This window comes from Grampus griseus, assembly GCF_964374135.1.
Source record: "Grampus griseus genome assembly, chromosome: 15".
NCBI lineage: Eukaryota > Metazoa > Chordata > Mammalia > Artiodactyla > Delphinidae > Grampus > Grampus griseus.
In genome coordinates this window covers 8,539,019-8,555,404 of record NC_139009.1, presented here as the reverse complement: position 1 = coordinate 8,555,404, position 16,386 = coordinate 8,539,019, and the positions used below count along the sequence as shown (strand labels likewise).

General features: G+C 40.1%; 1 protein-coding gene across 1 annotated transcript; it reads right to left on the bottom strand.

Annotated features, from left to right (window-relative positions):
• Positions 1 to 2,282: 2,282 nt before the first annotated feature.
• LOC309833751 (gamma-aminobutyric acid receptor-associated protein-like) lies at positions 2,283 to 16,084 on the bottom strand (the record flags this gene model as incomplete). The annotated part of the gene is made up of 2 exons (XM_082672185.1): positions 2,283 to 2,664; positions 16,017 to 16,084. 2 exons carry the CDS (start codon positions 16,082 to 16,084, stop codon positions 2,283 to 2,285), a joined length of 450 nt encoding a protein of 149 aa, XP_082528311.1.
• Between the last annotated feature and the right edge of the window lie 302 nt (positions 16,085 to 16,386).

Here is a 16,386-nt window from a genome sequence, read left to right as displayed (position 1 = left end):
GAATGTAAATTGATACAGCCACTATGGAGAACAGTATGGAGGTTCCTTAAAAAACTACAAATACAACTACCATATGACCCAGCAATCTCACTCCTGGGAATATACCCTGAGAAAACCATAATTCAAAACGAGTCATGTATCACAATGTTCATTGCAGCTCCATTTACAATGGCCAGGACATGGAAGCAACCTAAATGTCCATCGGCAGATGAATGGATAAAGAAGATGTGGCACACATATACACAATGGAATATTACTCAGCCATAAAAAGAAATGGAATTGAGTTATATGTAGTGAGGTGGATGGACCTAGAGTCTGTCATACAGAGTGAATGAAGCAAGTCAGGAAGAGAAAAACAAACACCATTTGCTAACACATATACATAGAATCTAAAAAAAAAAAAAAAAGGTTCTGAAGAACCTAGGGGCAGGACAAGAATAAGACACAGACGTACAGAATTGACTTGAGGACACGGGGAGGAGGAAGGCTAAGCTGGGACAGAGTGAGAGAGTGGCATGGACATATGTACACTACTAAATGTAAAATAGATAGCTAGTGGGAAGCAGCTGCATAGCACAGGGAGATCAGCTCGGTGCTTTGTGACCACCTAGAGGGATGGGATAGGGAGGGTGGGAGGGAGACGCAGAGGGAGGGGATATGGGGATGTATGTATATGTATAGCTGATTCACTTTGTTATAAAGCAGAAACTAACACACCATTGTAAAGCAATTACACTCCAATAAAGATGTTAAAAAAAAAAAAGATTCCACATATAAGGAAAAAAAAAGCAGGCACGTGGGATGGGAACTGTATGAACAATATGGAATTATTAACGCTACAGACATCTAAGGCTGCAGAAGGTATTTTGGAAAATGGGGACAGTAATCCCAACAAAACAGGAACTGCCTTCAAGGAACATAATGCCAACTTGTGGAGACAAAATATGCATGCAGAGTAGCCAGAATGCAAAAGAGAAAAGGACTCTTATGCCCTAAGAAATGTAGTTACCTATAAAGTACCTTAAGACAAGAATGTTTCCACTGGAAGTTTGAGACAGCATCTCTGGAGGATGCTGTTCCTGAAGCAACTATGGACCAATGGTTCAGATTCTGACAAGTGAAGGTGAAGAAAGAAGACACTACAGGAAAAGCTGGAGCAAAGGTCTTGAACTGGGGAATGAGGAGGTCACTGAAGAAAGAGGAGCATGCAGTATGGTCTTTGCTTCAAGGACTCTGCCATCTTATTTAGGATAAGTCTTAAAAAGATATTAATCTCTGAGGGGCAGAAGAGTAAATTAAGTGAGGATGCAGGCTTTACAGGCAGACTGTCTGGTCGTGTAGGCTCACAATGTTCATTTCTTAGATACATGTCTTTAAACAAGTGACTTCATCTATCTGTACCTCATCTGTGGAATGGGGATGATGAAATTACACCAGAGGGGTACAAAGTGCTTAGTAGAGATCTGGGCACAGAATTAGCATTGAATAAAATGTCATTATCATCATCATTATCATCATCATCATTTCATCTGGGATCAAATCAAAACGTAGGCTTAAATACTCGTTGCCTAGTCTTTCCTCTAATTTGTTGCTGATAACATTAATCTTCCCAATTCAACAATGTTCAGAAAGAGTTTATTGAGCTTCTAGATCTTCACTGCCCAGTGGAAATCTCTTCTGTGACGAGCTTGCTCTAGACCTATGCTCTCCAGTATGGTAGCTGCTAACCACGTGTGGATACTGAGCGCTTGAAATATGGCTCGTGTAACTGAGGAACTTGATTTTTAATCTTACTTAATTTTAATTAATTTAAATTCAAAAGCATACTGATTTGGTTATTCGAAAACTTATTTATTTATTTTTTGCTTGGTGGTTTCCTCTTTATTAAAGTGCTTCCTACCTTCCTCCCACAATTTCAGTCCCTTCCATCTACCCCCAAAAGAGAAGGGAGTGAAAAGAAGGGATTGTTGGGGTTCTGAGCCCCTTGGGCAGTTAGAAAGGGAAGAGAAACCAAAACAATCACTGGATGTGAAAGAGATTGACAATCAAGAAGTCTAAAGCAGAATGGGAAAGGTGGTAAAGAAAGGGGAAGAATGGAGAAAGGAGAGGTACTAGAGGCCATCTCCCCCATTAACCCTTGTGTTACGAGGAGCTGGAGGAGAGTCTCAAACATTAGGAAGTGCAGGTCCTGAAGACGGGAGGTGGTGTATGACCCTCAAGGAGGAGTAGGTCAAGGAAAGAGGGCCCCCTCTCTCTTTGTAGAATGGGACCCCCCACACACCTTAGGGACAGCAACTGCACAGACCGTAGACACTTTCATCACTGGAGGCAACATATAGAAAGAAGTCTTCTTCATGGTGTTCCTGGTATAGCTGACCCATCCCGGCACTCGTGGGTGGAATGACATTGTTGACAAAGAAAAACAAGGCATCCTCAGCTCGGAGATGAATTCGCTTCTGGATCAAGAAGTAGAACTGACCAACTGTAAGATCAGAAGGCAGCAGGCATTTCCTTTTGTCCAGGTCTCCTATCCGAGCTCTGGGAGCCTTTTCAATGATCACCGGGAACCGGTCCGGGTATTTCTTTCGGATCTTCTCGCCCTCAGAGCGCCGCTTCTCGAAAGGATGCTCCTCTTTATACACGAACTTCCTCCGGGGAACCGGGCTGAGGGAACCCCGAGATGAAGGCTGTGACGTTTTGGGGGGGGGGGCGGGGCGGGGGGGGCGGCAACGCGCGGGCCGAAAACTTTCATGTTTAGAACAATTTGGGTATGTGAATCTACACTTATCGTTGCATAGTTTACGAAAACTAAGTATAGATAAAATATTTACAACTAAAATGTAGCTTCCAAATTGAGATATTCTGTAAATAAAGTACACACTGGATTTTGAAGACTTAGTAGGATAAAAAGAATGCAAAGTAGCTTATTGACAATTTTTATTTTGATGGTATATTAAAATAAGATTTGGGCTATATAGAGTTTAGAAAAATTATCATTAAAATTAACATCATCTATTTCTTTTATATATATATATATATATATATATATATATATATATTTTTTTTTTTTTTTTTTTTTTTGTTGCGGTACGCAAGCCTCTCACTGTTGCGGCCTCTCCCGTTGTGGAGCACAGGCTCTGGACGCGCAGGCTCAGAGGCCATGGCTCACGGGCCCAGCCGCTCCGCGGCATGTGGGATCTTCCCGGACCCGGGCACGAACCCGCATCCCCTGCATCGGCAGGCGGCCTCTCAACCACTGCGCCACCAGGGAAGCCCCTCTTTTATATTTTTAATGTGGCTACTAGAAGAAAATTTTAATTACATTACAGTACACTGCTATTGAATAGAACTAAACTAAATCAATAAATTCAATCAATGCATTACAAAATAAAGTTCAAAATTATTTTTGTGTTTAAATAAAATTTTAAGTGAATGAAAAATAACAGTAATGCTCCAGGCATAGCAAATAGTTTAATATGGAGTTATTTTACAAGTCTCATGTATACCAATGTCTTTATATGCACACATTTGAAAATCAAAAGTATTCTCAAAACTACATCTTTAAACATAAAGATTTGGTGAAATGACTAGAATTTTCAAGTGTATTTTTCTATGGTATCTATAAACCAGCTATCAGCTGACCTTGTTCACCCAAAAATGTGGGAAAATGTCTCCTCACTCCAAATCAAAGTATTCCCATACTTAGATTAGAAAGAACATGATAGTCACAGGGACCCTCGTAAACTGAATTCTAAAGATTGTTTTTTGTGAGAGTAAGAAAGAATAAGCCTCACTGAGATGATTTGAGCGGCCTGGTCCTTGAGGCCAGTGAGCCTAAAATAGCCCTGTTAAGAGATGACTGTGATGGCATTGGGGAAGAAGAGGTGTCACTCAACTGTCAGAGGCCAAGATGGAAGTAATTTCAGCTGCTCACTCCTGTTGCATTCTTGGAGGTCATTCCATGGTCTTCCCAGGAAAGCAGGATAAATAACACTTGCCTTAAAAGGGCGAATAAAGAAGGGTAGGAAAAATAACACTTGTTTTGATCTGTATTAGAATTCCAGATGCATTTCTACTAGCTTGTGATATTTGGGCAAATTACTTCACCTCTGGGAGGCTCAATTTCCTCATCTGTAAAGTAATAATAATATGCCTCTCAGAGTGAAGCTGAAAAGATCAAGTATTCACTATGTTAAAGTTCCTGACACATAGTAGCTTTGGTGGAAAGACTCTATGTTGGCCCCCATGACTTATTCCTCCTATTCTTGCCCTTGTATAACTCACTCTTTGTGACTGTAGGTGAGACCTGTGACTTGCTTCTAACCAATAGAATACAACAAAGGTGACAGGATTTCACTTCCTTGATAATGTTACATAAAATTGTAAGGACTGTCGTGATGAAAGACTCTCTTCCCTCTTGGCTTTGAAGCAACAAGCTGTCACGTTGGGAGCTGCCCTAAAGAACAAGGCACATGACAAGGAACTGAGGGAAAACTCTGGCAGCCAGCCAGCAAGAAACTAAGCCCCTCGGTCCAGCAGCTCGCAAGGATTTTAAAGATGACAACAATCATATGAACATGGAAGTCAATCCTTCTCCAATCGACCCTCGGATAAGAACTCAGCCCTGGCTGACACTTAGTTAGCAGCTTTATAGAGAGCCCACCGAACCCATGCTCAGACTCCTGACCCACAGAAGCTGTGAGATAATAAATATGTGTGGTTTTAAGCTTCTGCGTTTGTGGTAATATTATTCTGCAGAGTAAACCATAATACAGTGGTCTCTCCGCAATCTTTAGCTCCCACACCACGGGACTATCCTATCCCTGCACTGGCATGGTGAGTGTGAAAAATGTTATTGATATCATTTATTCATTATCCTTCCCTTTCAATATATCCATAAAAGATCTTTAAGTTTTAGAAGAATTTTAAAAGTGTGTGTCTGTGTGCGTGTGCGTGCATGCATGTATTTGGGGAAGGGATACAGACACACTCAACATTATTACATGATGAATTGTGCACTGTAGCCACTGGTCTTCCCCTGAATTAGAACTAGTGACAAGTGCCAGCATCTCCTCCCCAGACTATGAATATAGCTGTTAAGGTATATGTACTCTCTGCACCTGTGTCAGCTTGCCTGCATTTTAGCATTTTAGCTTTGGCAAGTTCTTAGCCTCTCTGATTGCCCAGCTCCTGTCTCAGGACTTATACACAAACTGCTTCAGTGCCTTTAGCTGCTCAATTTTCATTTTACAACAATTGCCCAAGGGACCTGGGCTTCCTTGTTCATTCTCTTCCAAATGCCCTCTACTTGACTACCGTGGTGGGAGGGACAATCCCATCCTCCTTGTATGCTCGGTGGGAAGAAGGTCAGAGTTCTGTCTGAATGATTTCCCCCTACTTCTTACGTGCCCTTTTTCCTGTGCCTATTTACAGTGCCTCACTTTTTTTTTTCCTCTTCTATCTCACTTCCAGATATCCCTCGAGCTATAGGAGCTGGAGACAAATGTTCTCTTTTTCTGGTAACATTCTCCTTGGGGTGAGAAACCATTTCACGCTCACTAGACAAAGTTTATGCCTATGCTTTGGATATTCAAGATGGGGTGAGATTTTCCAGACTATTGCTTTTTTCATTTTACTCAACACAACAATTTTATTAGTTATATTTATTATGTCTACTTGGGAACAGAATAAGAATCAAAATTTCACCACTATACTTCCCAGACTGAGAATGATAAAGTTCGCCATAGTTGCTGATAGTCAAGGGCCACAGAAAGTGCCATGCATGTGCTGTGTGTTTAGCATGCCATACTGCAGTTGGTTCTTCTTGACTCCTACAGGACGAGTTCTGTAAGAATCCCATTTTACAGATGAGGAAGCTATTTGGACGTTTGTGAACTTCGGCTGGTCAATGGTAGAGCTCCTTCAAGTTGGCTTTGAACTTTCAGCTTTTGCTCTGCTGGAAGAGGTGATTTGGACCCTGAAAAGAGGCACTGAATCCTGAACAACTCCATCATCAGTAAATCCCAGAATTGTTTCCATTACTCTTTCTTGTGATACCAGTGTCCTATTTTTCATTATGCACAAAGTTTCAAAACTGAAGTCTGTTTTTACTTCAAGATGTTTCAGAATCATGGTGAAAATTGTTTTGGGTCATTCTTTCTAGATTTATACGCAGGACCACACAGGTGAAGGTGATAACCATCTCCAAAATTATGATGAAGACCTCCTCTTATAACACACAAAGTGACTAAGGTCATATCTTGGCAATGCTATCGTGACAGCACCTCCTCCCCTTTTCTTATTCTTTGCCCTTCTTTAAGAAATGTAGAGCAATTTGAACTTCTGAAAGATAAAAGTCAGTAATAAATATATTCAATATCTATAAACATCTGTATTAAATAGTTCTCTTAATTTTAATAAACTGTACAACATCTGGTTCCATAGAACACTTCAAAATTGCCCTCAAGTTCTTGTCTGACAAAATCCCTCCTGCCACTTTCAATTTGTATTAAAAAACCAAAAAAAGCACGTACATCCCCAACTCACTGAGTCATTTGATAAAAGCAACAGGGTGCAGTTTGTAAGCAGATGGAGAATTCAGTGAATGGGCTGGCCGAGGTCACAAGATCTCATGACCCCTACAATTTCTGTCCCGTGGCTGCCAGGAGTAACACACACTACTGAGGGGCAGATCAATCGAAGTCGCTGAGACAGAGAGCAACACAGATTTTCAGTACTTTCGAGGGCAAAAGCACAGTGATGCCTTCTTATTTTATCGTGAAGGAGGTCATAAGGGTGAGTGTGTGCCATGACATGGAAACTGTGTGGCCACCAAATGATTCGCTCCAGCTCCGTATGGGAAGGTCCTTTTATTAAAGCCAACAGAACCAGAAAAGGTTCTGAAGAAGAGTTGCTCTGATCTTACACAGAGAGAGTGTGAGGCAGTGAGTGACCATGAAAGCAGATCTATTGCTGCAGAAAAGGTCACACAAGTCCGCCAAGTTAGTGACACAGTTGTCAGCTGCTGGCGATGCTTCCAGCCTGACTTCGCATCTTGTGGGGTAAGATGAGGTTGAGGTTGAAGAGGAAATTTTTATGGGAAGAGATGATAAGGATCATCTAGCCACCATCTAGCCATCTGCTCTACCTTTTCCTCAGTAAAGGAACTGCAGCTCAGAGAGGACAGTGTCCAAGGTAGTGTAGCCAAAGTTACATTCAGATACAGGACAGTAGGTCCCTGCCTTTGAGATTTGAACTGCGATGTCCCAGATCTGGGAGGAGAGATTAAAGCGAGGGTTTAGCGTTAGTTAAAAGACTGTGGCCGTCAAGATAATAATCTGTTTGTGCTAAAACCTCACAATCCCTCTGCTGGCTGAAAAAGAAAAAATTTTAAGTATATTCATGATTTATTGGGGAGGAGGGCAGGTGTCAGTTAGATACCATAAAAGTGATTACTATCCCACTGGCAGTGTCAGGAACCCTGCACAGCCCAAAGGGCTCAGTTGCAGCTGCAGCAGGCTGCTCTCTGCATTCTTGCTGACAAGGCTGTAAGTGAGCTCGGAGAGGCCTGTGGGTTGAGTGGAGGTGACTTGTGAATGCAGAAACCTGCTCTAAGGAAACGCAGTAACATTCCCATCACATTTTTAGCTTCAAGGATAATAACCATGAACTGCACAGCCAGTTCTCCTTACAGGGGGCTGATGAGTGCTTGCAGGGCCTCCAAGCAACCATTCCTGCGCTCCAAGTGGAGCTAAGCAAGGAAGGAGAGGAAATGGAACTTTCCTGAGGTTTTCCAGTCACTCAGTTATATATAATCCTTTATGGGAAATGCTTCTAAACATGGGAAGTATGCCAAGGTTTTATGCCTGACATCGTTTCCTGTTTTCTACTAGTTTTTGTTTTGCGTTGCTTTAAATCAATCTGGATTTTGTTTTTCAGTGTGCTTTGTCTTTCTTGCCCAACCAGGCAAGCTTTGTAATTAAATGACAGTAACAACTTGCAGATTTTAAAGCGTTTTCACAGACCGTATTTTGTGTGGTCCTTATAACAACCGCGTGAAGTATGTATTTTCTCCATCTTCAGATGAGGATGTTATTCAGAAAGTTTCAACAACTGGCTCAAGGGCACTTGTTTATTTGACAACACGTTATGCTCAAGCCCAGGCCTCTGACGCCAAATCCAGACGCTTGGCTCTGTACGGTGATGCTGCTCATTAGGGGAGCTGCCCCCGCCGCATCCCCTCCTATTGACCCAATGCTTCTTTAAAGATGTGAGTTAGTTTGCTTCTATCCCCTGTTCTTTGTTTCCGATTCTTCCATCATTTTGCATTCAGTCTGTTTCTGGTTTTCTCCCTTAGACGGTTGGGCCATGTGTGAGACTTAATTAATTGACCATATGCTCTTTGCCAAAGTGCTATCCATCAGTCAGTGAAGAGGTGCTGCGGGCACACTGGATGCAAGGCCCAGAGCAGGCAGAGAGAAGACTGAACTCAAAACAATTGTGTTGCATTCATGGGGAAACACTCCTGACTTACAGACAGAATAAACAACATTGCCTCTGCTCCTGTTAAAGGGATTATGAGTTGCTGGAGGAACAAGGGAAATGGGAACAAATGCAGCATTAATGAGGAAATCAGTTCAGGACTCTGGGTGATAGCCAGTCCAAGGAAGGGGAACCTCCATGGAATGGGCCTGGTCTAGCTGCCATGATAATCTCCCTACTTCTGTCATAGCCAAATACCAGCAGTGACTCAAGCTTGCCACGCACTCTCAACACACAGTGTTTTTCTCCTCCCTTGGCCCAGAATGCTCTTATACTTTATCTTCCAGAATAACCCTTTTGCCTCAGTCTTCCCCTCTGGACCACTGTTCTTCCATATCACAGTAATTCCTGTGCTTATTTCCTCATTATGTGGATTTCTGTCTTTCCCACCATAGAAATAATCACATTTTACTAAGACATGAATATATTAACAAAAAATTTAAGATAATAAAACTAATGCTTTTGTATACACTAACAGATTTGCTTTGTTAACATATAACTGAAGATTTTTAATCTCTATGTGATAAAAATTTTCTTGTTTGGGTGCTGAAATCATATTGGCTGATAAAATAAGTTAGATAACTGTTTTCATAGCTTCTGCATCATTTTGTTTAAATCACTGTTCTCTAAAGTTTAGTAAAAGTCACCTGAAAACCATGTGAGCCTGCATCTTTTGGTAAGGAAATCTTTGATTACCTATTTAACTTAGTAATAGTTATAAGCTTACTCAGATGTTTTCTCTTTTTTTCAATGTATATATGATTTCTTTCTAGAAGAATATCAGCTCTATCTAAATTTTTGAAATTTATGGGCATAAAGTTGTTCAGAATATATTCTTTTTTTTCAGAATAAAGAGGAAAGAAAGAAATATATATATGTATATATATATATATTCATGTTCTTTTTTTTTTCCTTTTTTTAAAAATTTATTTTACTGAAGTATAGTTGATATACAATGTTGTGTTAGTTTATGCTGTACAACAAAGTGATTCAGTTATACATATATATAATTTTTCATATTCTTTTCCATTATGGTTAATTACAGGACATTGAATATAGTTTAGAATATATTCTTATGCATTTAAAATCTTTACTATTTTTATGCCCTCTGTTTTGTTTTTAACATTGTTCATCAATGACATTTCTCATTGCTTTTTTAATAACCTTATGCACATTGTATCAGCTAAAGTTATGCTCATTTTATTAGCTAGTACAAAGAACAACACTCTAGGTGTGTTGAAAAACTATACTTTCCCTATTTTTAAAGGAAAGGCAAGGAAAGACAAGCACATCATACTTTATTAAAAAGCATTTACTAAGGGAAACTCATGGAAACAGGAGCAGGGGCAGGTGTTTGGGTGCTGTATTAGTCAAGGTTCTCCAAAGAAATAGAACCAATAATATGTGTATATATAGAGAGAGATTTATTTTAAGGAATTGGCTCATGTGACTAAGGAGGTTTTCAAGTCTAAAATTTGCAGGACAGGCCAGCAGGGAAGAGTCAGTGTCGCAGTACAAGCCCAAAGGCAACCTGCTGGCAGAACTTTCTCTTGTTCAGGGGAAGTCAGTTTTGTTCTGTCCGGACCATCCACTGATTGGATGATGTCTATCCACATTATGGAGGGAAATCTGCTTTACTCAAAGTCCACCAAGTTAAATGTTAATCTCATCTAAAACAGGCTCACAGAAACAACCAGAATAGTGTCTGACCATATGTCTGGACACTGTGGTCCAGTCACATTGACACATAAAATTAAACATCACAAGTGCCCAGTTCCAACTGCACTCTGGAGAGCACACAGAGATCCATTATGACTCTACGTCAGTCTGAAAAGAGAGGCCCTCCACCTCCTGAACTGTAGGGCCCGTAAGCTGCATTATTGGGGAAGCACAGCCCCTTCCCTGGCATTATCAGGGGCTGGCACCCAACGGCAACATGATGTGGCAGAACTTTGGCCCCTACCGCTGCTTTGCTGTCTCATTCAGCAGTTAGAAAATCTCTGGCCTTTACGCTGGCATCTTTAGAGACCTGGTGTCCAAGCTTTCCACTGTCTTCTACCACTATGTTTTCAGTGAATCCACATTTATTTATTTTCCTCTTTTCAAACATATTTTGCATTGATAATAATTTCTATATTCCCTAATTTATTTTGGGTCTTAAAATTTTTCTTCTCATCTAGTGTTTGGGAATCTATAATCATAATTCTAGTTTCACACTTACTGTTCTTAATTTTTAAATGTACACTCATGATATATAGATAGACAGATAGATAGATAGATATAGACTTTATATATGTATAAAGTCTAAAGTATGTGAGGGTTTTTTGTCTTTTTCCAGAACACATATAAATTATCATGTTTTAATGGCCACTGATCACCACTAACCTATCATTGTTATCTAGAGGCTTAATTTTGCACTTTTTAATATAAAACAGTTACTTTTATAACCAATAGTTTCTGACATATTTTATTAATTTATATATCCCCTCATTATTATTTCTTTTACCCCTGCGTTTGTTTAAGTGTCATCCTCCTGCAGTAGATCCTTTATAAATATGTTTAATGAAAACTAACAGTAATAAAATTCTCTGGTCCTCTTACACATGAAAATATAATTGTTTTGTTCTCAATACTGAGTGATACTTTTGCAGGGTGTAAAATTCTCAAAGCTTATGTCGATCACTATCCTTCAGTCCCAAAGTTGGTAAAATATGAATCCAGTTGTTTTGTTCTATAAATTTAGCTCAAGTCAACAGTAACTTTCTATGTGGTTCTAGGCACTTTCCTAATGTGTTATCAGTAGTAAGATTAGAATATTGCTTGGCATTGATGATCCTTTACAATTAAAGGTTAATATTTCCAGTTGGACAAATCCAAGTATAACATAAATAACAATATTTATTTATAAATAAATAGCTACATAAATTTCTATATTAAATGATACACAGAGATTTAATATAGAAATGATCAAGGTTGGAGGGCTGAGATGGCAGAAGGGCCCTTGTAAAACCCAAAAGTTATAGGAAATAACCCTGGGTAAGTTATTAAGAATATTTATTCTGTTTGTCTTACACTATGCACTGTTCTGTGAATTATGGAACCTACTGTAAATAAGACAAATAGAATTACTGCTTCCCAGGAACTAACATTCTAGCAAAATAGGCCATGACAGAACATATTAGAAAATAGTCAATGTGGTCACCACCTATAAATAGTAGTAAGTTTCCTTGCTTCATGGGAATAATGGAAGAATATAGTTGTGCCCCAGATGTAGAAGGGCAATGTATTGTGCAGGCGATAACTACTGCATGTCCTGTGGTTCATGATAAGGCAAGAAGTGCAAAAATTCTATCTAAATAAATAGGAGGGGGTCTTGTACCTAAGACAGCAAGAGCTGACAGTCGGGGACTCCCTAAGTCCAAACAATTATCAGCATTCACCCTGGAACCTAGGAAACCTGTACACCGGAAGGTCCCACATACATTTTGTCATCCATTTTTAGTTACTGTGTGTAATCTACCCACTTAGCATGGCTTAGAGTGCTCTTTCTATTATTTAAAAATCTTCATATGCCTCGATGATAACAAAGACTGGATTTTATGTATGGTATTTCTAGAACTAAAATAAAGAAGAATTTGTATCTCAGAACAAACATATTTCATGAAATAAACTATCTGGGCAATTCATTAAATATCACTTGGATTGAGTTGCTACTCATATATAATACCAAGACTTTATTCTATAACTACCAGATAAAAACTTTGATATATATCTTCACAGTGATGATCATTTGACAGCATTGATTTTAATAATCTAGAAATGTATGGTTCTTTATGGTGATTTTAACCTCTTTTTCACTCATATTCTTTTTTTTTTTTTTTTTTTTTTTTGCAGTACGCGGGCCTCTCACTATTGTGGCCTCTCCCGCTGCGGAGCACAGGCTCCGGATGCGCAGGCTCAGCGGCCATGGCTCACGGGCCCAGCCGCTCCGCGGCATGTGGGATCTTCCCGGACCCGGGCACGAACCCGTGTCCCCTGCATTGGCAGGCGGACTCTCAACCACTGCGCCACCAGGGAAGCCCCGTATTCTTAACTGGTACAGAAACTTGCTCTTGGGAAAATCATGAAATTATTCATACATTTTTTATTTCTCGAATTCTAATATACATGATGGCAACTTTCTGTAGATTAAATGCAAGTATGAGATAAAATGAATGTGAAGAAATGGATTCTGAGATAGACAATTTTTCATTAATATTTAATTGGTTGCAAATTTTGCTATCTCAAAAAGTTTCTGCTCTCTGCCTCAGTAAGTAAGTTCTGTCATTATTCAGTGTAATGATAGCTTTGGGGGAATTTTCCCAATAAAAGCTTAGGAGGGAAAAAAAGGAAGCATAACAATTAGTGATAAAAGCTTAGTTAATAGTTCTGTTTCCAGACCTTCTCAGACTTCTGATCATGTAAGTTTCTATGACCTATAAGGGTAGGTTAGATGAATGTTCATAATTGATTTAGACAAGAGAGAGGGTGTCAGGAAAGCAAACAGATTTTTCTCCACTTAACAATTTCCCTCTCTGTCTGAGCATTTCCTGAATTCTCTGTTTCACTCGTCTGTTTAATATATACTGTGTATATGGAAAACATCTGCGGATTCTCTGTTCTTGCCAGTTTCCCAAATGTTTGCTCAAACTCAATACGAGACATTCTAGAGCCATGTTTAGAAGCATTTCCCATAAATGAAAGATTCATTTTTGACCCATTTAGATCCAATTTTGTTGAAGCATTTGAATTCCTGACATGATTGCTTTCTATCTGTATGGTTCCCAAATGTGAATCAATGCTTTGAATTCTATTATGCATAAGGCATGATGTATTTTCAAAGGGCAAGTTGCCCTCTCCACCTTTTATAATGTGTCTTTCTTCTGTGTTTTCTTATATATTGACTGCAGGGCAATCGGATACGACCTAAGATGTACCAGCTCGTGCAAACATTTTCCTACAGCTCATACCATCAGCCCCATGAGACGCTACCAATCTACTTTGAAGTAAATAGCCCTGTGACCATTTTAAAGATGAGAAACTTAAGACTTAGAAGATTAATGGGTTTCCAAACACTTGGGTCCAGCAAAGTAAAAAACGAAGAGAACTTCTGTCTCCTACTTCAGAGTACTTTTCATCATAACAGATACCCCCTAAATGTTGTAACTCCCTCCTTTTTGATGGAGTAATTGTTCTGTTTGAGAAGAGGGAGACGACTGTCAAATCAGATTCAGTTCCATTACTAGAAAAAAAGGGAAAAGGCTCAGCTACCAAATGATGAAAAATTCTCCCCTGTTATAGACTGTCAAGCTTCTAAAAATATTTCACCACTAGCCTCTTCTTTCAGTGAAGACACTGAAAGCTCCTAGTAGAGGTCAAAAATGGCATCTGTGGGTAGGAGTAAGTTAGATGATGATCCCCTTGGCACCCAGAGTAGATCTAAGTAAGCACAGTTGGAGGACTGAGTTTGACCATTCACCTGATCATTGCGTAGTTGTCAGTTAAACCTGTTCTCCACTCCTGACACTATGATTCATACATGGATATATAGCTGAAAATAAAACCAAAAAAAACAATAGTGAGATCATTATAAATAAATGATAATGATAAAACAACGCAGTGTGATTATCCTCTAAGATGATCAAATTTCGCTCCTTACCACCTGTTTTTAGAAGTAAAAGTTTATTGGAACACAGCTATTCCTGTTCCTTTACACCATTTTCCATGGCTGCCTTCACAGAACAATGTCAGAGTTGAGAAATCACAACAGAAATCATATGACCCGCCAAGCCTAATATATTTACCATCTGGGCCTTTCTGGAAAACATTTGCTTATCCCTGCCCTAGGCCATGAGCCTTATACTACAGCAACATCACACTCTCAACTTTTTCAGAATCTCATGTAGTTCCAAATCTTTTTACAGGTGTTTCCCTCTGCTTACATATCATTTATGATAAGGTTCAGTTGTAATTAACAAATCCTACAGTAACGTAAGCTGTGAAAAGATCGAAGTTTATTTCTTCCTCACATAAAAGCTGAGGTAAGTAGCCCAGGTCATTCACCCCGTCTTTCAGGGCATCAGGCATTTGTGAACTGTCCTTGCTGCCATCTGTGGGTATGGTCCTCAACCTCAGGATCCAAGATGGTGGTGGGGACTCCAGCTGTCACTTCTAACAGAGTAGAGGAATGGATAAAGAAGAAAATGGGAGGCTTCCCTGGTGGCGCAGTTGTTGAGAGTCCGCCTGCCGATGCAGGGGACACGGGTTCGTGCCCCGGTCCAGGAAGATCCCACATGCCACAGAGTGGCTGGGCCCGTGAGCCATGGCCGCTGAGCCTGCACGTCCGGAGCCTGCGGGTCCGGAGCCTGTGCTCCGCAACGGGAGATGCCACAACAGTGAGAGGCCCGCGTACCGCAAAAAAGGAAAAAAAAACAAAAAAAGAAAATAGAAAAAGAGCACACAGCTGATCTGACGGAGTTTCTTGGAAGTGATCACATAACATACATATGTATCTCATTGGCTGGGACTTAGTCACATGACTCCACCCAGCCGCATGAGAAGCTGGGAACTGCAACCTCGACCCAAACCAAACTCAGAGATTCTAGGACCGTAGCATGGATGATTTTTTAGCTGTCCACCAAAGATTCCTATTGCCTTTTCATAGTGTCAAGTTGTTGCTGGAAAGTGGCTGTCCAGCCAAGGACTTGATTTCTCAGCTTCTCTTGTACGTAAAAGCACTCAGTGGACAGAGATGAGGTGGCTACTTCCACACCAACGCAACTCAGAGGCAGATGCCTCCTCTCCTCACTTGGAAGTCAGATGTCGAAGATGGTGGAGCCACAAGATGGAAAGAACCTAGATCTCCCATTTACTGCTTAGAGGAGAGTTTACCCCTTACTGATTAGAAAGGCACATTTTAGACTTTATGTGTGCAAGAAATGAACTTCTGTTGTGTTTAGTCACTTAGATTTTAGGGTTTATAGTATTTCCCACAGTGCATTATAATATTACAATACTGTGTTCAATATTAATGAGAATACCACGTCAAATTCTCATCAATTTTCTATACTCTCAATCTCTGTTGCATTGCCTGGTACCATAGGATAGGCTGAATACACGCTGGGTACATTATCACTGAGTAATAGAACCATGCACAAATACTGTGGGGACACAGAGGAAATAGTAGTTAATTCAACCTAGGAACATTATTTTTCAATTCAGGGCCATATGTGTAATAATACTCTATGAAGCATGAATATTCCGTTGGATACATTTTCCAGTTAATCTCACATGGGCCTTTTTGTTCTGTCCCACGTTGCACATTCAAATACTGTTGTCTGTGCTGCCTCGATAGACACCTCGTATATTTTAAAGAAGAGACCCTAGACTCTGGGAAGATTTATGAAGAGTGACTTCAAGGAGAAAGATCAACTTACAGGCAATAGGGGTTCTCGTTCAAACCCCGAAGCGGTGACTGCGTGGAGAACAGCAGGGCTTTCTTCATGCCTTCATTTTAAAATACCCACACTCGATCCCTGTGACAGTCAGACACTTTCCCACCAACATGGAAACCCAAAGTGTTGATAATTCTTAATGGCAAGGTGAGTTTCCAAACAGAGCTTTTCCTTCATAAGTGGAACGAGTAGATGAAAACTTGGCTTGGCCCACCTCACTTTTCTCTACCCCTTCTCTTTTAGCAAAACTTTCTCATCCTTGCTCTTAGCAGCCTAAGCATTTCCTCGTATTCTTGTTAGAACACTGCATTATGTTTACGTGTATTCGTAATGATTGTCTCTCCTCCTAGAA